The sequence below is a fragment of the Leptinotarsa decemlineata genome, unplaced genomic scaffold (assembly GCF_025532065.1).
Source record: "Leptinotarsa decemlineata unplaced genomic scaffold, Ldec_3_MD MMD2_P_RNA_scaffold_5, whole genome shotgun sequence".
Classification (NCBI taxonomy): Eukaryota; Metazoa; Arthropoda; class Insecta; order Coleoptera; family Chrysomelidae; genus Leptinotarsa; species Leptinotarsa decemlineata.
Window position 1 is genome coordinate 6081602 of NW_027412532.1, and position 23985 is coordinate 6105586.

The 23985-nt window shown below is 35.9% G+C and overlaps 1 protein-coding gene across 1 annotated transcript; it reads right to left on the bottom strand.

Annotated features, from left to right (window-relative positions):
• LOC111506774 (thiamine transporter 2-like) lies at positions 1–23924 on the bottom strand. The gene is made up of 3 exons (XM_023161980.2): positions 23404–23924; positions 9250–9454; positions 1–2658 (listed from the first exon to the last, which is right to left on the bottom strand). The coding sequence occupies exons 1-3, from the start codon at positions 23710–23712 to the stop codon at positions 1898–1900; spliced, it is 1275 nt and encodes a 424-aa protein (XP_023017748.2). The 5' UTR covers positions 23713–23924; the 3' UTR covers positions 1–1897.
• Positions 23925–23985: the final 61 nt, after the last annotated feature.

Below are 23985 nucleotides of genomic sequence, written 5' to 3' on the forward strand. Positions count from 1 at the left end.
CATGTTGAAAAAGTTCTTTTAATATATATCATCTCAACAAACAATAAAATTCAACATTAACAAAATCTAGTTTAAAATGTCAAATAGAATAAGATGTTTGTAGGAATGTAGACAAAATCATTTCACGAAGGAAATAATATTCGTTAACAAGAGCTTCAAAAACCTCTAATAAAATATATAAAAAATGATACTGTCAAATGAACTTCCAAATGTGTGTTACAAAAACTGTAACATTGTATAAAACATTCAAATTTTAATAGACAGAGCCCCTACTTTTGAGCATGTTGATATAAACTTGTTAAATGTCTTTGGCAGACCATGTGAAACGGAATGTTTCTACTAAATAAAGTACCCAAGATACATTTTCAATTGTTGAACAAAAACTTACAGCTAGTATGCTTTTGGCATGAGGAAATCTTTTACTGCCTTTCTCAAGTGCTCAAGATTTTTCAATACTTTTAAATATTTCGGTAGGTGGTTATATATTTTCCTACATTCACATATAACTAAATTTTTTGTAAGAGTTGTTTTTGGTATTGGCATGCTAAGATTGTTGCTTCAGGTGGTTACGTAAGTGTGAGTCAGCACAAGAGAACGACGGATGGAATTGAAAAGAAAGGCAAGGATAGCCACGGTCACCAAGTGGCAAATCAGACGGAATAACAATTTGACCGTCGGACAGTCTACAAAAGGGCTCGTACCTGAAACAGCTCTATGGTTAGAGTGCGAACATAGGAGACTAGAAGTTTTCGTATCTACAACGATAGGACGGCACCCCGGAGACCACCAGTCGGTGGTCTCCGGGGTGGTGAGTAATCTAAACAAGTCAGTTAATACGCATTGTATTGCAAAAATGTCAAATGGGGTAGGTTTTAGCTGGTTGGCCAGGGTACTTTGAATTCTGCACGTCCTTTGGAGATTTCCTCCGCCAGAAAAAAAAAGGATTTGCGAGCCAGAGAAACAAAATTTTACCGAATACTGATATTAAATTCAATTTGAATAATATGCAAAAATTAAAGTATTTCTAAGAGAACAAGAATTGCGTAAGGACAAATATTGGTTTCCATTTTTGAAAAGTACAAAAATGAAAGCATTTTTCAAGTTTCGAGTCACAGAGAATGGTGTAACTTAAGGTGTAACTTTTTTTGTTCTAATCTTATTTCAGATCTGTCTTTGCCGCCAAAAGTTATTTGCTTTATCTCTCCTCTATCACAATACATCGAGCGGAGATAGCGAATAACTTTTGACATTATCAACTTAACCTGAGTGCCAACAAAACACAACCTCAATACTGGAACCAGAGTCAATCAAAATACAGAAAATCTGTGAGACAATCATAGCACACCACCCAAGCATATCCCATTTATAAATAATTATGTATACTCAGTCAATGGACCCATCACTGCGTACAAGTCGTGCAAGGAGTCACACGTTGAAAGGTAAGACCTTGTTAATTCTCAGCTTGCACAGTTTAAGGCAGTACACAAGGTTGAGGAGGAACCCATTTAATCCCTCTTACACTGCCTGTCAAAACTACAACGTTGCGGCTGAAAATGTCCACTGCAGTTGTGGTGAAACGTCGCTCGATACTATGTCCTTGGAGGGAGCTCCAAGCTCAGATACTCTTTCTCGTCTTCATACACTGACCCCAAGTTTACTGTTTACACCCCAAGTTTACTGTTGAGACTGTTAGTTTCAACTAACAATTAGTTATACTGATATGTTTTGCCAAACCTTAGATGGCGAATTTTTCGCCATCGATCTGAGCAACGTGATGCTACTAGAACTTTGTAAAAGACCATAAGGAGTGGGCAAAAATCTCTAATACACTCTAAATCAGCTATAACTACCTGATTTTTAACTTTTTTGTGGTCTACTGTTGTTGAATACTCAACCCTCAATTAATAATACTGGTTTTCCTATAGTCTTTAGATCTCTCTATCCAAACAAAGAAACCGATGAAAACATAACAAACAGCTATGCAAACGTGAAAGACGCCATAAACGAAATACTGATCCCTGGGCTCTAGAGCGAAGCCCACTTTCTTAGTCACCACCACAGCTGTCAAAACAGACTGGAAAATCAGGGCCACGAAGGTGTTAACCCCGAAAACCAAGCCGTAACTTTCGTCTCTAATATATTTTGCCACCTCGCTGCTAGCAACGGTTATCATAAAATGGTACAGAGCTCCGAAAGCTATGTAACATATATAGCAATGCTTTACGTTGAGTGTCCTCGCCGCATACAGTAACACAAAACCCTGCAGCAAGGAGCAGATAGTTAGGGTGAGTTCACCTTTTACCCTCCAATCGGCTTTGAAGACACCTGCCAATAGAGCTCCCAAAAACCCGAAAACGGTCAGAATGGCTTCAACAGCTCCGTTGTATATCGGTGTCGAAGGATCGTTTACTATTACTTGCCACAATGGCTGTATGTAAGTTTGCACCTGGATGAAACCGCAAGTAGATAACGCGTACCACAGCGACCATTTAATTACGTAAGTGTTTGTGAAGGAGTTCTTGAAGTGATTGCCCATCAGGACGAAAGCGCTGGTTATCTTGGAGACGAAAGATTGCTCATCCGCACCATCTTGGTGGAAGTAGATGCTCTTTTTCACGCTGGGGAGGAAAACGCTCCATACTGTGGCGACGATCAGAGCTGAAAGAAAAACGATGAAATTTCTCAATTCAATCATTATATAGTGTGAGTTTATTAACTCATTCTACTTTGAAAAATTACATAAAAGAAAGAGTCATTTTGAAACAACTGTTTTTATATGATGAGTATACCCAAAAACACTTGAAATGTTGCCAGTGGCATACGGTGATTGTACTCTGGGTCAGTGGTAAATGATATTGTATATACTTAAAGTTCGCGGCACTCTCAAAGGACAAAAAAACCAATACATAGAAATAAACCGGCTGCAAACTACTCCACTTGGACTGAAGAGTTGGCAGTTCGTATTGGATAATTTTTGCTAACTGAGTTTTATGGTTGGCTGAAGTCATAAAATTAAATTTGAAGTCATGTTACGGTGACAAAAAGAAATCGGGGATGGTTATCGCCGTCGTGTCGTCAATGTTCAGTTCAGGAACCGATCGCGATTTGAGTGTTGAAATTCGATATTGTGTATTTGCGTAACAAATACTTAGAACAAATAACTGAATATAGACAAGAACAACTGCAAATTTTCTATTTGGACGAAACTTGGTATGACACTCACGACACAGTTACGAAAGGGTGGACTGATGGTTCGAGAATGTGTACGCCTAACATGCCTGCAAACAGAGGATCGCGACTAATCATTGTGCATTGCGGAAAAAGTAAAGAATGGGTTCCGAATTCTTTGAAATTATGTGGAAAAAACTGCAATGTTGACTATCATAAGAACATGGAAGCTAATATTTTCGAGGAATCGTTTGAAAACACATTGATCCCAAATTTGGATGCGAATAGTGTAATAGTTCTTGACAACGCTTCCTATCATACGCGACAGCTCATCAAAGTACCGAATAAAAATTCGAGGAAAGATGAAATACACAGTTTTTTAATGTATATCATTTTGTATTTTGTAGATTACTATACAAAAAACCAACTAATTGAAGTTTTACAGACAAAAACATTTTGAAAAGTGTATACCCTTGAGAGTATTGCTGAAAAGTATGAACACACCATACTGAGACTTCCCCCCTATTTTTGTGTTTGAATTCCCATCGAGTTGATTTGGGGAAAATTGAAACAAAGCATCAGGCGTAAAAATAACTTTCCAAAATTTGATAGGAAGGTAATGGAGCTAATTGTAGAAGAAGTATCTAATATTACCGAAGAAGAGTGGCAGAAAAGGATTAAAAAAGTAATTTCAGTTGAAAAAGACTATATATATATATATATATATATATATATATATATATATATATATATATATATATATATATATATATATATATAGATTGGACACTTCCATATTAATGGTGGAAATAAATTCATTATTGATTTAAATGAAGACAGTGATAGTGAAACTGAGAATATGAAAGAGGAATTATCAGAAGCTTTCAAAGAAAGTTAGTTAAGTGTTTTTGAAGCGATTGATTGTATATATATATATATATATATATATATATTTTCAATTATCACTCCGTTATTTGAATCCCTACTTACCCACTCACCAAAGACCGAAATATTTATAAAATATATTTTTGTAATTTTTCGGCCAGAAACAACACCGTTATTATGCCTCGGCCACCCAGTTCACACCAGATTTGGCCCCCTGCGAGTTTTTTCTGTTCCCTAGATTGAAGAGACCCATGAAAGGATGGCATTTTGCGACGATTAAGAAGATGAAAACCGAATTGCTGGAGAGCTCAGGGACATACCAAAAAGTGCATATCAGAACCGCATGGAGTATTGGATAAATGGCTGGCACAAGTGTATTACATCTGAGAGGGGCTATTTTGAGGGCTTTTTTGAAGGGGACAAAATAGAAATTAATTGATGGATAAATGAATATTTTCAGACCTCATATTTGTTTTCATTTTGTTGTTATTTTGAAAGCTAATCAATGATTTTCTAAATATATTTCGAAAGTTACTGAACCATTTTCAACTGTAAGCGTCTTTATTAGAAGATGGAGTTGAAGAACATCCAGTATTAATTTCAAACACAACAAGCATATCAAAATTATGATATCTGTTACTCATCAAGTTTATCCTTGAAAAATACTATTTTACAATACCGGCAATACACTCGTCTTTTGATCAGATAAATAGATAACGCACGGTATATCCTGGAAATAATGATAAATTTAGTCGATGTGATACCGTTTCAGAAACATTGATCAATATCACATTTTCCATGCCACGAGAAATGGAATATTTTTGAGCGGAAATCACATATTCCTCCTGGCCTAAATGACAGCCCGCCTACATTAACATATATAATGTAAACTATCTCCATCTCACGTGTTCATAATTCTTGAAAAACGCATCTCATTAATGCACGCTTAAAAACGTCTCCTTATGACATGTTGCCAATCGATATGTCAAGGTGTAGGGTTCGACATCTTCGCAAAATAACATCCTGTTCGATTAGTAAATAGTTATACAGTGTGACCCATTTAAAATGGAACCACCCCTGTAGAATGTGCATTTTTCAATCAATCTCAATTTTTTTTTATTGAAATATTAAGCATGAAAAACTGTATCTTGACACTAACTTTCACAATTTTAGTTTCATTTCCAAGGCACTCTATGGTTTTTTTTGTTTGTCAAAAACGGCAAAAGTTTATTAGGCAATTTTTGTTTTCAAATTTGACTACACCACTGGATTCGTAGTCGTTATAAATCAAAACTGTCAAATTTTCATTAAAAAATGTTTGTTAACAACGAAGTTACAACAACTTCAATTTTGGAAACAAAGTATTTGTTTGTAATTTTTATTCAGATTATAGACATATTTGAGATCTGACAACACTGTCATCACCAAGTAGAACACCAGTGAATTTGTACAGTGAAAATCCGAAGTCAACAGCTCAATGCGTTCTACAGTTATAACTCCTGAAAATATGGTAATGTGAGAGATTTGTGGTGCAAGCGTTTTGTAATAAAAATCTGACTACGCCACTGGATTTGTGGATAATATTCCCTTAAAATCATTCATTTGAGTGTAGGTTACGAGAAGTGAAAATTAAAATAAAAATTGAATAATTGAATAACAGAAAATTAAAAGTTCATTTTAAAGTTACGCAGTAGTAGACCAAGTTCAGAATCTCATGTCATGGGATCTCCCAATTGCGCTTTTACCAAATCTTGATAGAATCTTGAAGTATTAATGGTCATACTTGTAAGCTTTTTGGAAGTTTCCCAATAATAAATAATAGTACTTTTGTAACAGCGCACCTGGAAAATCACATTTTATGAGATTCTGAACTTACTCTACCTTCTTCTATAGCTGATGAAAACAAAATGTATACAAACAAGTTTCAAAGTATTTATTCAACAATTAATTGCCATTAAGAAAAAACTGATACTAAAATAAACATTGATTTAAAACTAAACATTCAAATTTTTGTGGCTTCTACCAAACCTCCATTAAGTTCAATACATTTATCGTATCTCTTCCGAATATTGTTTACACTATTTCTTATTTGTTGAACTGTAATTTCGGCACAAGCTTGTCGTATCCTTTGCATGAGTTCAGCACGATTCGTTGGTCTTGTTCTCTATACTTTTTGTGTCAGAATACCCCACAGAAAAAAGTCTAATATTGTTAGATCAGGCGATCTAGGTGGCCATTCAATTAAGTCACTACCTCGTCCTATCCAATGATTTGGAAACTGGTTATTTAGCCACTCTTTAACAATCCTCGAATTGTGCACGGAACAGCCGTCGAGCTGAAAATATAAATTTACTTGTTCCGCAAGAGGCATTTCATCTATTTCGTCCGATAATTGGTTATTTAGAAATTCCAAAAAATTTAGCCCGTTTATGTTTCCATCAAAAAAATATGGACCTATTATTCTATTTTGTACTATACCACACCAAACGTTAACTTTTTCGGAATATTGACTTTTACAATTTATGATCCAGTGCGGATTTTCCGTAGCCCAATACCGAGCATTTTGCGATGAAACTACCCCATTGGTGCTGAAAGAAGCTTCATCACTAAACATTATGCAGTTTGAAAAATTTCTTGTATTCAGGTACTCGCCTTGTGCCCACAAACAAAATTCCATACGTTTCACTTCATCACCTGCCCTTAAAGAGTGAAGAAATTTAGGTTTAAATGCTCTCATTTTGTTTTGTTTAAGACATCGTCGAATAGTCTCTCTCGGTAAGTTTAAATCCAAACTGGCGACTCGTAAACTTCTGTTTGGGTGGTTTCTAAAATAATCTAAAACAGCACCTTCGTTTAAATTTCTTCTTCGGTGATTATTTTTTAAAATATGTTTGCTGACTGCACCGGTTTCTTTAAATGTTTTGTTAATTTTACTGACGGTGCTTCTGTCAATGGGAAGTCGATTTGGATGTTTGTGATTAAATATCCTAGCTGCTTCTCTTTCACTATGATAATTGTCCCCAGAAATTCTCACAATTTCAATTCTTTCTTCTAATGATAATTGCAAAGCCATTATTAAATGCACGTAACTAACAACTATTATTTTATTTATGATTAACTGTCAAAATCACAGCCTACTGTTGATTTATTATAAAACCTTTGCATAATGAGTTCAGCTTCCTCAAATTATTTATATCTCCTCTAAAAGATTGTTTTAGCTGAGTTATGAAGAATTTACAGGGAACAATTTTTGTCCTGCTCTCTGTTTTATTATTGAATAAATGATTTCCATGCTTTAAATCAATTTGATTTTAGCGGCTATGCGGAAGAATGTACTAAGTACTGCATAACTTGAAAATGAATTTTTAATTTTCTGTTATTCTAGAATACACTTCTCGTAACCTACACTCAAATGAATGATTTTAAGGGAATATTATCCACAAATCCAGTGGCGTAGTCAGATTTTTATTACAAAACGCTTGCACCACAAATCTCTAACATTACCATATTTTCAGGAGTTATAACTGTAGAACGCATTGAGCTGTTGACTTCGGATTTTCACTGTACAAATTCACTGGTGTTCTACTTGGTGATGACAGTGTTGTCAGATCTCAAATATGTCTATAATCTGAATAAAAATTACAAACAAATACTTTGTTTCCAAAATTGAAGTTGTTGTAACTTCGTTGTTAACAAATATTTTTTAATGAAAATTTGACAGTTTTGATTTATAACGACTACGAATCCAGTGGTGTAGTCAAATTTGAAAACAAAAATTGCCTAATAAACTTTTGCCGTTTTTGACAAACAAAAAAAACCATAGAGTGCCTTGGAAATGAAACTAAAATTGTGAAAGTTAGTGTCAAGATACAGTTTTTCATGCTTAATATTTCAATAAAAAAAAATTGAGATTGATTGAAAAATGCACATTCTACAGGGGTGGTTCCATTTTAAATGGGTCACACTGTAGATGTTTCATAATATTTTAAACACTTCGTTGACATGTAATTAGTTTCATTCATAGAAAACGATGTATCGCACGATCATTTTATAGATATTAATGGTCAGCAAGAAACGGCCATCGTCGACTTCATCGAATTCCGATCACAAAATTTTCATGCTGACGAAATTAATCGACTTGTGTTACGTTTGGCAAAGGTGCACTGATTCAAATGACGCTTATTTCGATTGAATTGAATAAGTGTCAATATATTAGTTTAAAGTAGACTCATAAAAACGGACAAAACTTTGTAACAACCAAATATTCCTCAAGTTTTCACAGTAAAAAAATAACATGTGTTGCTCACATATACATTTAAACAATTTCGCAGAATTGTATAAAATATATTCGTAAAAATTACAGGAGAATCACTATAAAATAAAATCCAAAACACAGCTTCTGGAAGCGATATTCGGGAGTAAGTGAGTGACTATTTGAACCATCAGTCCACCCTTTCGTAACTGTGTCGTGAGTGTTATACCAAGTTTCGTCCAAATAGAAAATTTACCGTTGTTCTTGTCTATATTTAGTTATTTGTTCTGAGTATTTGTTACGCAATTCCACTATTCTTCTGCTTTCCATAACTGCTTGACGTTTGTTTATTATTTTAAATATAAATCCTAATTTCTATATCCAATTCTGAATAATTTTTAACAGCAACTCACGTTATGGCGGAAAGTATTCAATTTCTTCCTTATGATTTCAGTTGTAGGAATCTCATTGCTTTTGTAACAATCGTATATTGTTTTTTTCAATGATTTTATTAGATGAACATCTAAAGGTTTTGGTAATCCTGTATTACATCGCATTTTGCGTTCATAAGGTTTGTTCTTGACTATTTTACTTACAGTTGAGAAAGGAATTTCGGTCAAATCAGATGTTGCTTGTAATAGTTTGTTTTCCTCGAAACCAAACTTGAGATGTAGATTCTTATATACATTGAAAAATACTCGCTGTGTTTTTTTGGCCTTTGAGAGTGCCAAAAACTTTAAGAGTAAACAATATAGTTTACTTCGACTATACTGAAACATATTCCTGAGTGAAAGTGAAGGAGATCAGTGACAGGTAGACTAACACCAAAGTTTTTGTTGTTCCCTAAGACGTATATCGAAAGGAATGTGGGCATCTACGATCACAACTTTTCGAACTTTCCTGATGAGATGTTGATAAAACTACCAGTGCCTCATGACTCTTACCTGCCAATGTAATGTAGTTCAGTTCTCGATAGTCCATCAGACTGAGAGATATCAAGAGTTGAGCCACAACACCAGAGATGGCGCGACCGGCCAATATGGCGGCTCTGGTATGGGAAGTCACTAGCTGGTACCATTGCGTATCGACGTTGGCATAAATATAGGTGTAGTAGGCTACCTCTGTGGCACAGAAAGTACCGTAGATAACCTAGAAAATACACATCGAAATATTTAGGAAACTCAACTATTACAGGAATTAATGATAAACATTTAAATAGTGCTGATGATAATCTTTTTTAAAAGTATTTTCGTTGTGGGAAAAACTACACAGCACCAAATAAAATCTTTGAAACCATAACGCTACATTTATCTGAACAAATTTCTTTGGTCAAGAGTTTTTGAAAACTTACTACTAACAAACTGGAAAAGCAATGAAATAGTTATGAAGGCAGCCCGAATGTCACGCAGCTTCAAAAGTATAGTGGGTTTCACGGTATATGGTATTGGCTAAACGATTATAATGAAACCAATAGACCCTCAAGTTATAAAACCCGAAAATGCCGGATTTATGAAATTTATACATATATGAAGCCCGATAAGTTTAAAACACTGGAAATATAAGGAAATGATTCGCATCACAATAATGAATAGATTCATATACCGGGATATGGACCTGAACACTCACTACGTGGACGCGTATATGAGAGAACACGCAGAAAACGTGTTCGAAAGAGTTCGATCACACACCAGTCCAGCTGCTTGATCTTCGTGAAGCGCTCAACAGGTAAGATCCAAGATTCCGAGAAAGAGACAAACACAAGAGGCCAACGAGACAAAACCAGATGGTAAGTATAAAAATTGTATGAACAGACCTAACATTCACTTCTTTTTCAGATTCACAAATAAACACTAGTTCGCGACCAAAAGACACTTGTCTCCGGTTAGTTTAAGGGGCCCCATGCACAAATTACATTCAGTAAAGTCACGTTAAACAAAAATAACAGATGAAGAAAGGAAAAGAACCTAAAAGCTGACTTTCGACCGCAGTAGGTCAGATGTCAATCTTGCTAAACTGCCCATCACCAGGTTGAGGTCCACTCTGCAGTGAATGGGGGTGGATGGACGAGATTCTAGCTTATGCACACAGTAACCGTGTGGGGAAGATTCTATCTCAGAACAGGTAATTTTGTCTCTCAGAGAAGGATTATAGAGGATTACGGCTCACACTCTATGTTATTTGTATTTCAGTGGAAGTGTTCACTTGTGTTACGGCGTGCAATAATTTTAAAACATTTATGTTATTACATTTACATTTATAGCAAATTTTTTATAACCCGTTGGTACGAAATGGTCAGTATGTGGCGTCCGTGGATAGAAAATAATGGTGCATCTTCCAGTGATTTGTTAAAGAAAAAGCACTTATCTTGTGACGATCATTGTAAAAAATGTATATAATTCCTTACTTCAGGAAGGTGCCTCTTACTTCAATTAGACCAGTGGTTCCTAACCTCTTCAATGCCACTACCCCTGTGAACAACTACGGGAATTGAGTTTACCCCTAGCGAATTTAAAATAATTCAACCAAACAAATTCGAACAAAAATATCTTTATTAGGTAAGAAATTGCAGGTTTAGGTAACTAGTAATATGTAAATCTCGGACTTAACTAGTGTGAAGGTTGATATTGCTTTGCATTCGCAAGTTTAACAATATTAGGTTCGGTTTCACTCAACGCGCATCTCAGACGGTTTCTGGCTCTTGTTTTTAATGTAACAAGAGTCGAGAAACCAGTTTCAGTTGCAGCAAATGGAATCAACATTTTTTAAGCTCTGTCAGCTATAATAGGATATTCTGCAGCTGTTTTTCGCCAAAATATGCCGGGTTCTTTTTTTTTTTTGAAAATCAACTTTCAATGGGTTATCCTCCCGTAGTCCAAGAAACTCTACTTTTGCTGACATATCTTCGTCCTTGAAAATATCGATGCAAGTGGAAAATGGTCTTAAAAATCCAGGAGTAGGACTCACGACTATCCATCTATCTCTATCTCAGCAGTTAAATGTTGAACCACGGAATTTTCAAACGTCATTTTGTCTTGTTTAGTATTTACTTATTGCTCACTTAGTTGTGTAAACATTGACACATCGCCAACTTGGACTCTACGTTGGTAAAGTTCCACTTTACGCAAAAAACTTGCGATTTTATCCTGCAACGTCAAAATGTGTGTTTTATTTCCTTGCAGTGAAATATTCAGACTATTAATTTCACTGAAAAAATCAGCAAGGTACGCCATATTTGCTACAAATGTTTGGTCTTTGATTTTTGCACGATATTCTTTTTCTTTTCGTGTTCTCTGATTTTCAAAAAACAATCCAATTTCTTCTCGTAGTTCGTAAACCCTACTTAGAACTTTCCCTCTTGATAAGCAACGTACCTCTGTATGGTACAAAAGAGCATTAAATGTAGCACCAACTTCATTGCACAACATTTTGAATAATTTTTAGTTCGTAGTGCTGCCTCGAATGTGATTAACAACTTATGTAGCAAATCTGGTGGAGTGGTGGAAGTCTTCACGGCCAAAGGTTACCGGTGTATCAAGCAATGATAGTCGAAAACTTGAAGAGCAACTTGTTTCACGAGTGCTTGAAATCCAGAACGGATGCCCATCATGAAAGGCGCCCCATCTGTACAAACACCAACCAGCTATAACCAGTCCAGGCCATTTTCCTCAATAAACTCTTTTAGCGTTTGAAATACGTCTTCGCCGCGAGTAGTAGAGGCCAAGACTTGCAGAACAAATATTCCTCCTTTATATCATCATCTTTAATGTGTCATGTGAACACCAATAATTAATAATAATAAACGCCGGCCCGGCCGCCGCTAGCCACATCGAAGCCGTGCTTCACCCCTTCCACACCGTCGCTCTACCCGTCGTCACCGTCAGCCGCGCGCATAAGAGCATCGTGCTATCATACTATTATTTTGTTTTATTATTTTAATACTTTTTTGTGCCAACTCTGTTACCCCCTAGAATTGCCGTTTTACCCCTGCGGGGGTAATTACCCCCAGGTTAGGAAATACTGAATTAGACGAATTGTTGGAGATCCCATTGAATCAAGTAAAAGTCTAAAATACCGGCTCGTCAATGACGAAACTCGCTACTCTTTAGCGAGCTCTGTCTGCAGTGAGCTTAAAATATCGCAAAACTGACAAGAAACAAGTATTTCATCAGTTCGTACTTCCATCGTCTAATATAACCAGAAATCCAACCACCATCAATCGACTAAGAGAGGAATCATCAAAACTCTACTAGTCCGTGCTTTCGGGCTCTGTAATACAAAGGAAGGTCTCGAAAAAGAAATAGGCATCATCAAAAATGACCTACAACGGAATGGTTACTCCAGAGTGATGGTAGAACAGGCTTCAGCTAGAAGACAGCAAAAGCTCCACAAGGAAGAGAAGCCGCCACAACCAGAACTTGTACTCCCCTACATCAGAGGATTATCGGAAAGGATAAGAAGGATTGGGTTCAAGTATAACATCAGGACCTGATTCAGATCTGGGAACACTATCCGTAGCAGCCCCACAAAAACCAGGCCACAAAACGCGGACTGCGATTCCAAGAATTGCATTTACCGGATACCCTGCGAGTGCGGAGAATCATACATCGGTGAAACTAAAAAGTTCGCATTGCTGAGCACAAGAAACACACAAAGCGAGGAGAATCCAGCAAATCCGGAAAAGCAGAGCATGTTTGGACTCATCAACATAATATCAAGTGGGCTCAAGCTGAAATCATCCACAAAGAGGAACACTGGTTTAGGAGAAAATTCAAGGAAGCCGCGTATATGTTATCCAACAACGCATTTAGTCAAGCTAGCGTAGAGATACGTAACATATGGAAACCTCTTATCAAGCGAAAAACGACCAACTCCCGCCAAACGGTCATCTCCCGCTAAAACCAATGAAGAGGAAAGAGGGGATAGGTGAAAGCACCCGAATGAACCTATAAATAGTCAGATCTCGGAGGAATAAGTCCAGTTATCACCCGAAGTAGATTGTGGATACTAACAATCGAAACGTCGTGACGTAACTTGGTTTGGAATCTTTCAATTTTCATTTTTATTTTTCATTTTTGTTAATAATATTTTTTAATTTTCAGCTTTTATTAATATTTCAATTTTTTATTTTCTGGTTGTAGCTTGTAGGTATGTTATTTCCTTTTGATTTCAGTTTTTTGTTTTAATAAAATTGTTATTTTCGGTTAATCTTTTGTTTTTTTCAGGAATTTCATATCAATTTATATTATATTAGACAATGAAAGTCCGAACTGATGAAATATACCACGAAACATTGTCAATCACCTTCAAACAAAGAAACAAGTAATAATGTAATCCTCGCGTTTGATAAACTCTTCGATCCAATTTTTTCAATAGCAGAAAATCGCTGAACACGCGAAACACTTGCTAAACAGCTGAAACTACGAACACATGTTCGAGACCAGTGTACCCACATAAAAAGAAATTTTTAAACAAAACTCTACATTTTTTATTCTTTTCCAATTTCCCTACATCCCAACAAATATCTAGCAAAAGCCAATATCAAAGTTTTACTTTTACAATTGCATCAAATAATCTTTAGAAATATCACGTCACGGCGAAGTAAATTGCTGTAAACGAAAATAATCCATTCATGGAACGACATTGAAACTAGTCACGTTATCGTTTGCTATATTAGAAACAGTAAACGAAAATATCAAATGACAAGGAATAGCATTCGACATCAGTTTTACAACTGCCTTCACTAACACAAATCCCATCAGCAATTACTATAATCTATTATTCGTTGTTAAAAATAATAAGATAGAAATAAGTGAACGATATGTTATCGTAAAGACAGAAACAAAAGGTGGATGGCATTCAAAATGGTGAACGAAAACGATTGGGAATTATTTCAGTAGTGATATTTTTTCTTCTTTCAATAAATCAATTAAACGATAATTTTTAATTGAACAGACTAAAACACAGTCTATAAATGAAGGAACAATCATATCAATATTAGCAGTTTGAAATTGTCTGTCACATGTTCATGGAAAGACAAAGAGCTATCTATGGTTATGCCAAGATTTTTAGCACTGTCTACCCAGTCAATGTCTGCGTTATTGAGAGTGAGCTTAAAGTTACACTGAGTTTCTACTATTTGTCTTTGAGACCCTATGCATAAGGCCAAAGTTTTATTTGTATTGATTTTCAGTCCATGAACCTCCGAGTATAGGAATGTTTTGTGCAAATATGTGTTTATATTGGCCACGCAACTTTCTGTATCGGTGTTATGTGTTATATGTTATGTTATAAATGTTTGACGTGATTCTTCAAATTAACATAACTTTCTTACTCGGGAACCTATTGAAATAAATCAAATACCGAATGTGAATTTGACACAATACATAAATAAAACCACTCCAAAATCGAATAAGTCGTTTATGAGATTAGCGTGCACAAAACCGCAAACAAATAGACAACCAGAAACCTATAAATAATTTGCTTTGGGTCTACTTCGTTAACAAAAACCCCCACTAATAGTTTTTCTCAAATATTTTTCTTGTGCAGACAGCGATCAGTTATACTTTTATTTTGATCTCACTTTGATCTTCCTCTTGAAGATGATCACTTCGTGATCGAAACATTACTACACCAAAGATTTCAAGCAGTGCATCACAAATACTTTCATTGTATATCTATTGAACATATTTTGTGTGGCATTTTATCAGAAGTAAAACTAGGGTGTCATACGGGACGAGCTAATTTTTGTGACTTCCTGCTAATTTGTACTAAAAGCACCATGGCAATTAGTCAATTATGGTAATCACGATCAGTTTTGTTTGTGTAAGCAGTTTTACATTATTTTATAGACTATCGCTTTGTTAAAATATTTACCTGACTCACCAATTTCATTTAGCAGTTTATTAGTGTTTACGACAGTAATATTCCATAACCATCCTTTTATGTGGTAAAAAAGTACCGCAACATGGAATGTTATTAAACTATTTCGGAAATTCCATGAAGGTACATTCATTTGAAAAAATGTTATTCCCAGATCCGACACGGAAAAATAGCTTGATATATTGAGATAGTGTTGATATACTCGCTAGGACAACAAGAGGATTGCTCTGAATTCTTGGGGTTCTTGTTGAATACTCTACGTGAACAAACAAATAGCAGAATCAATACTCCTGACTGCTCTGGATTGAATGTTTGTAGATCTTTTGCTGGAAAAATCCTCACTTTTTTACTTTGTAGTAAATGTTTAAGAGGTAGCAAAAACGTATGTGATTTTCTGGAACTTCAACTAGCGTTTCCCTAATATGATTGATAATAACCAGTCCGTGCAAAGCTTATTGTTAAATCATCTGAAAATGGAACTTTTGACGGGTGATGATGAACTGTATTGCCAAACATGCGCCAAACTAACTGACTATAATAAGAAAACAAGTATAGCTGAGGCACCAGTCAATCTAATAATGACATTGATGATCTTCAAACATGACTCATCTGACGGATGCACCAAACTCTTACGAAAGTTCGAAATAGATGAACACTTCAATCTAGCAGACCACTATTAAGGAGGCCCTAGACGGTCAATCATTTTTATCAAAAGCTTGAGTCAATCGATTGACTCAAGAGTGATTGACCGTGTAGGAACCTGTTTGACGCTTGAAGCGAGGCTTGATGGTGATTGATAGAAAGTTTGAATGACTCAAGCGGTTGAAGGAAGGGGTTGACCGTTTAGGGAAATTTTCGTCAAGCATTGCGTCAGTCACTATGTGGAAATCATGGCGTCCGTTACGGAAAGTGAGCTTCCCGAAAACTCAGAGCGGGAATTCATTATTCCGTTGATTGAATTATATCGCGATTGTCCGGAATTACGAAAAGTGAAGGGCAAGGACCACCGTCGTTTCTTTTTCTGCTGTTTTTTCCGCTTGAGAGAAACAAATGTGAGGGAGAGGAAGGCCAAATCCGTGTTCAAAACCATTGCTCACCGAAATGAACCACCAGCAAACGAACAACAAGTGTGCACTGGTCACATTTCTGGTGAGAAGAAGGTTTTGATCAAAAGATTGAAGAGCTGATTGCAGTTGATTGAAGCGCGCGTCAATCGAGCGTCAATCGATTGACTCAATCGTTTGATCAATCAGTTTGATCGTTTAGGGCCACCTTTATAATCTTCTTGCAGTCATTGTCCACTGTGTTTCTGGCGTTGGATCAGGTCATTATTACGAATTGGTCAAAGACGAAACGGACTGGTTCTGGCGATGTTTTGAATTTACTGGAGCCTCTGGAGACACCCTACATTTTGTTTTATGAAAGAGAGGACATTGGCAGATCAAGATCTTCAGATGATGTGGTGCTGCAGATTTTTCGGGTTTTTCCGCAGCTGAAAAAGCAAATGCGCCACTGGAATCAATGAAGTCGCCCCGGAGCGCCAATTAATTTTTCTTGTTTCATAATTTCATCATTTATATTACTTCTTGCTAAATATAATTATTAAAGTTATGAAACGATCAAAATAAAAAAGAAAGAGAACTTTAATGAAATCACTCATAGATAAGATTATCGAAACAAGTATGAAAAACACTTGCACTTATTTATTCACCTTTATCTTCTTACTACGAGGGTTGCCTTTTATATTTCCCATGAAGATCTATACACTTTTGCATGCGTTTGAATCAATTGTCGAAGCACTTTTGCCACTCTGATTGAGGTATTTCCAAAACATTTGATAAAAAAATGTATGACCTTAATATGACAGCTTTATAAAAATTCCAAAAATTTGCCTGTCCTAACGTTCCTTTCCAATGGGATCTGACAAATGTCAGCTGGGAAATAATTATTTTCCTGTCTAATACCATGACATATGAATTTATTCGACAGACATCTGTGCAAGATTCCGCATAAATGTTCATCGTAGTATTAGTCAGGTAAATAGTAATTTTTCGGCAGGCATTCGCAGATTCTACTGTAATACTAACGTTGAGAGTGGTAAATATTTCCAATTTTTATTCGAAACGTTGAGTTTCAAGGACATCTTTATTGAACAAGCATTAGTGACGCATACCCACGAATTAGAGAACCGGTGGATTCGATATTGGAGGTATGCGTTTTATTCATTATAGAAAAACAATCGAATTCATCGCCCGCAATCCAAGAATCGATTTTTCCTACAAAAGTTATGAACATTTCCGGAAAAGGAAACCCTGAACGTTTCATTAATTATTTGACGTTCATTCCGAAAGAAAAATGTGGTTTTTGGGCAAGCATGGGACTTCGTCCTTCAACAGTTCGTGTACGTATTAATAATGTGTTTCCAATTATTCGAACTGAAATGAAAATTTGTCTTTTCTACTTTCTTCGAAAGAGGTCGAATTTCTTACAAAATAAAGTTATAATAATCGTGTTCAGAAACAATAACAAAACGAACGAACATATTGAAAATAACAAAGACAACATTTTGGAGTCAGATAGATCAGGAGTGTATAAGTTGTCTTGTGGTTCATGTCCGTTTTTTACATAGGTCAAACTGGGAAAACATTCGAAGCACGCATAAAAGAACACGGTTAATTATCTGATTCAACCATGGAGTAGTTTACTTAGGAAGGCAGTTGAAAGTAATATTTTTAGAATATGAAACAGTTGTAACTTGTACTTACATATCTAATAAATGAATCACAAAAATAGGTACCTAATAATAGTTGGATTTTATCATATACTTATCAAACACTTTCCTGAACTTGGTTTCAAGTGGCCAAAGTGCTCAAAACTCGATACTGGTTATTTCATCTGAAATTGAGTCAACAACATTCGAATTGTTCGATGATAATCGATTTAATTCTCATTGCTGAATTTAAAACTGAAATAATTTCTCGCTTCGATGCGCATCAAGGAAAGGCCAAGGTTGTTTCAGTTGAAAACAATTCTGCCAATCTGAAGGCAAAGTATTGCACAATTGTAATACGATAGTGAACTGGAAATAAAGCGTTACTAGATAAAAATAGTATCGTCCTTAATTTTAAACAAGCTTCTCCAAGAAAAATTATTGAGAAAATACGAAAATAAATGTTCATTTATCGATATAAACCTTGAATAATGGGAAATGTCAAGATTGGGTCAAACTGTTTATTCTCTTCTAAATGCGACACGTCATAGTCGTGATTGAAGTCATGTTCTTCCTCTAGAAGATGGTTTGCAAACGTGGAATTAATGTTTCCATTCAAAAAAACTACTTTTATTGACTTCCAAGGATTCTAGTTGGTTCAATATTTAACCGCCAATTTCTTTGTATAATATGCTGTAGTTCATGACGAAATCTTGGTTGCTCTCTAAAAGGTAGCAAACATAGGTGGTTAGGTTAGGTTAGGTCCAAAGTGAGTGTGTCTATTCGACCCTCCACCGCAACCCGCAAGGGTTTATTGTGGCTCACACCTATTTACACTCGACCAAATAAACCCAGCTTCTTAACGAAGCCGATTAGTTTGTATAGTGAGTGGTCTTTCAGGTCAGATAGTAAGAATACGGCTCTGCCGAACTCTAAAAACCTTATTCGTTCCCCAGAGGGGCAGGCTGTTTCATCATTTTCCAAACAGAGGCGGCACACACTGTCTTCCGACAGTCCAATTCTCTGCATATGATGATTCGAATGACAATGACCTGTAAGAAGGCCTGTTAGACATCGTAGTTCATTCTTACTGTAGTCCAACAACTATTTGGTATCATTCTTCGAAGGGTGAATAAACGCCTTGGAGTGAGCCAATCCTGGAAGATTCTGTCAGAAGTCCATAAATCTTCTTGCCATCCAGGCAAAGCCTAAAGCGATGCCAATGACAGGTTCTGATTCGATGAAGCTGCTTACAGCACCCCCCTTTGCAAAGGAGTCAGCAGCCTCGTTGCCTTTCAGGCTAGTATGGCCAGGAATCCAGACCAGAGACAATCTGTTAAGTCTTTCTATCGAGGAGAGTCGTTTTTGGCAAATTACTACCAATTTAGACGTTCTCGGTAGGAGCCAAGAGCTTCCAACGCCGCTTGACTGTCCGAAAATATTTTTATTGACTTGTGTAAGAGGTTGGATTCTTCCAATTTCTCCGCACACAATTCAATAGCGTAAATTTCCACTTGAAATACAGTCGCATAGCTTCCTAAGCAGATTGATATCTCTGTCCTGGGTCTGCGACTGGAAACACATGCACCAGAACCGGAAGGTGTTTTGATCCATCTGTGAATCAACAACTATCTGCTCTTAATATTTCCTTCTACCGGAGGATCCAGTCCTCTCTACTAGGGAACAGTACTTTATAAGGCAGTTCCTAGTTGACAGTTGGAACGTAGATGGACTTGGTCTTTTGGTGTTCAAAATTTATTGTGTTCCGAAATTTTAGTTTTGAAATGTCTAAACGTTCTACCTACATAAACAGAGTAGAGCAAAAAGAGCATACGTGGCTTATGAGCAATGTCGGAGGACAGTGGGACGCGCATGATGTCTTTCACCCCGTGTAGTCACTGCAATAATAAGACCTATGTTAACGTATGGAGCCATTGCATGGGGACCGAAAGTTCTACAAGCAACGGCCATCCAAAAATTATACCAAATACAGCGAATGGCTTGTTTAAACATACAGGAGCCATGAGAACAACACCAACCGCGGCAATGGAATCAATCACGGGTCTGACTCCTCTTGATCTGTACGTTAAGGAGGTTGCCTTGATGGCCATGGTACGATTGCGCACGGCTGGTGTAAACCTCGAAGTAGGAATGGTCAACTGAGGCTGGGCCTGTGGCGGGAAGCGCTTACTGCGCAACCTCTGCTGCAGGCAACAAGCGATGCAATTGAACCCAGGTTTGTAATTAATAAATAAACCCTACAAAATACAAATAAAGCAGAACATAGAGTCAGATGATACAAATTCAATACGGATTCGAACAGACGGCTCAAAAACCAAAGAAGCCTCAGGGTGTGGAGTGTACTTCAGATCACTAAGCCTAAGAATTGAGTGGGGAATGGGAAGAAATACCAGCGTGGTCCAAACAGAACTGGCTGGCATCACAATCGCCACAAAATAATTAACCAAGAAAGGAATTTCTGGCAAAAACATAACAATCTGCACTGACAGCAGACAAGCCCTATTAGCCTTGAACAGACAACGTATAACCTCAAGGCTAGTACTAGAGTGTCACCAAGATTTAGCCAAAGCCTCGGTAGGTCACGACAGGAGTAAAGGTAATCGCATTGCCGACTTTTTAGCCAAGGAAGCGGCTGAACTAAGAATTTTAGGACCCAGTGGCACCTACGACTTCGCCTGATGACTTCGACAATTGCGGAACTAGTCAAGTGTTACAACCATGCTCAATCCTTAAAGAGATGGGACGAAACCAAAGGATGTAATCACCTTGGGTGACCCTGGGAAGCTGGTGCCGAAGAAATATTTGGCAATGACCAGGAAAAATATACGCCTAACAGTAGGATTTCTAACTGGTCACTGTCAACTAAGAAAACACCTCCTTAATATGGGGCTGGTGGACACACCTCTATGCAGGATGTGTGAACAGGAAGATGAGACTGTCAGGCATGTCCTGTGCGAGTGCCCGGAATTATCGTCAATAAGAGAATGTGTGTTCGGCGAGTCTTGGCCTACACCTGCCGATATAAAGGAGATGTCTCCCAGTGACCTGTCCACCTTCCTGACAGGATGGACGATGACCTAGGAGGACAACTCCTCGGGAGGATGTACAATGGGTCACATGTGGCCTAAGTACGGTGGGCTTACAATCACCCTCCCTACTCTACAGAGAGAGAGAGAGAGAGAGAGAGAGAGAGAGAGAGTGCCCAATATTGTGTATCGCTAGGTGGTCGATAAATGTAGCATATTAATTTGGTGATCTTCTGTAAAATTATTTAATGGGGAGGTGACCTATTGGATGGAGTTTTTCCTATGTTTTGAAATTAGTTGGTTGCATTTTTCATTATTAATCAAAAATAGGGTACATCCTAATATCTAACAAAGATATTAATGTTAAACATTAATATACATATCATCGCAATAATAAAAAAATACCTATTAATATTTGTTGATAAGTACTAGGTATCTACAATAATTGAATATACAAAAAATACATAACAATTTGGTATCACCTTAATGGTCTCTTAAATGGTTTACTAAATTTCTTTTGAACAGAATAAGACTGGTAGAAGACTACAATTTCAAGTAGACTGTTATACTCAATAAGTCTCTTAAAAATTAGTGTTTTAGTGTTAAAAGTTTTTGTTTGATTATCTACATACAAATTATTTCTAGTTTTATTATTATAAATTTGTCAAAATATAAAGGTAGAAAGTTATGTAACATTTTGTTACATATATCATCGTTAAATATGTAAGTCTACTTCTTATAGATAACCATTTTAGAGTATTTAACGTTAAAGATATCGGGGAACTCCTATCACATCTCAAATCCTCATTGGGCGATTTTGTAGTGTTCTTATTTTATTTCAATCAGGTGTATATAGAAGAGAGGGACAATATTCGAAATGTGGTTGCATAATGGTCTTATACAGGGTGGCTCATCACATTCGCCTCGGTATTTCTACGAAAAATGAAGAGAGTTAGGGAAAAACTTCCAGCACAGGTATATGTGAGTCCGTGAGGAGTATATTCCAAAATTATTGTGAAATTTACAGGGTGACTCCCAAAAAAGTTACATACCAAAGTTATATTTTTTCTTAAGGAACACCCTATATTTTTTTAGATACTATAGACAAAATAAAGGTGAGTTACTTACTATTATATTTCCCATACTTAAAACTGGCCGTTTCTGAGAAATTTCGAGAAATTCAAAAATATAGACCATAATTTACAAATTGTTTTCCATAACCTGTAACGTGTAACGAGCTGCTCGTGATCAAATGTACTGCTTAGCTCAAAAGTTAAAGTTGACTACCACAAGAAATTTGTAATGCAATATCATTCCGAGGGGCCAAAAAAATGCCTCAAAATTTGGACACCCTGTATACTATTATACCTGATTGCACAGTTAAGTGTGGGACACTCTTGTAAAAAAATATAATTTCATAATTAAATGAAATTTTTTTTACTTACCATAAAATTTTGAGATAATACCAATTCATTATAAAATTATAATTTATCATCACTCCATATCAGTCATATAGTTGAGAAAGCAGTTTTAATTTTCAAAAAAATTATTTAGACCACCCTGTACATTCGACTTGTCTTGGCCTCAAGATAATTCATTTTCAAAAAATATTAAGCTTGAGATATTGTTTGTCAGTGGAATATTTAGATATGTTTGGATTTTCCACAGGATATTATATATAAAACCCTCTTGAAGTCATTTCAGTTATCAGGATAAGGAGGTTTTTATCAACTTTGGATTATGTAAAAGGAAATGGCCATGATTAAATAATACATTATTGCACCTTTGAATGTGTTCGGAATAAGAACTTGTTTTGATATTATTTAAAACACTACTAAACATTCATAAAGACTGATATGCCTCTTTTTCATATCCACTGACATTTTTCAACAAAAAAAAAAACATTTTATTGAAGCTATTATGAATGATCAATGAAATATAATTGAACTATTTTAGTTCTGTGAATTGAACCAGTTATCCAAAAAATATATAAAGAGACACAAACATAGTCATTATACTTTGTTTTGTGAATTATACCAATGATTGTTCTATTAACAGGATGAAGATGTCTACAAATCTTTTATATTCAACTATTCATTGAATAATCATTATATCACAAGATAATTTGAAAGGTACCTTGATTCATCTTAGCTTATTTATTTGTATCTATTGCTTGACAAAAAAGAAATTTTAAAAATGACTGAGGATTTTAAATTAATATTACAATTGCTATTAAAACTCTTTGAAGTATTATATCTCTGTAAATATGAAAATTATTTAATTTTTACCTATTACTAAAAATACATGATTCATATTTAGTCACAGTTGAAGTTGACTTCATGACACAATGTATATGATTTGAATAAAAGTATGGGAATCACCGGATATGTAATAACTGTATAGCTAAACCCTTAATATTTAAACCTGACATATCTGGCAATAAGTAAACAAAAAATACATACCTCCACGATTTGCAACTCGAGAAGGCTTTTTGTCCACAACAGTAAGCTCCAAATGGCGATTCCAGATGCTCCCAAAACAACGATCAGTGGTTTATATCTGCACAAGTCCGTAACCAAAAAAATTAAAATCAAATGAGCCAAGTAACTGTAAGTTCCTACGGGGTACACTTTGTGAGTAACGTCATCTTCGGTAATGTTCCTCCATCGTTTGTCGATTAAAAATTCATAAATAAAGGGTTCTGAAGGCCTGAGCTCTTTGAGGAATCCAAAAGCGCTCAGAATAAGTGATATTTTGAACCATTCCTTCATTGTTTAATAAAATATGTGAGAATATTCACATTGTTTTGGTCACAGACAAGACAATTTTTTGACGTTTATCGTAAATAAAAACAATATTCTATAAATCCAAACATTTAAAATGTACCTAGTTAACTCGGCAAAATTCGAACTCTTTCTGAACATATTTCAAGTTTGAAGGTTAAAAATTTAAAGTTAGGTAATCGACATTGTCACGATTGCCACACGACTGTCATGAGCAAAATATAGGCGATTTTAAGTGAACAACCTATTGTTACCGAAGTA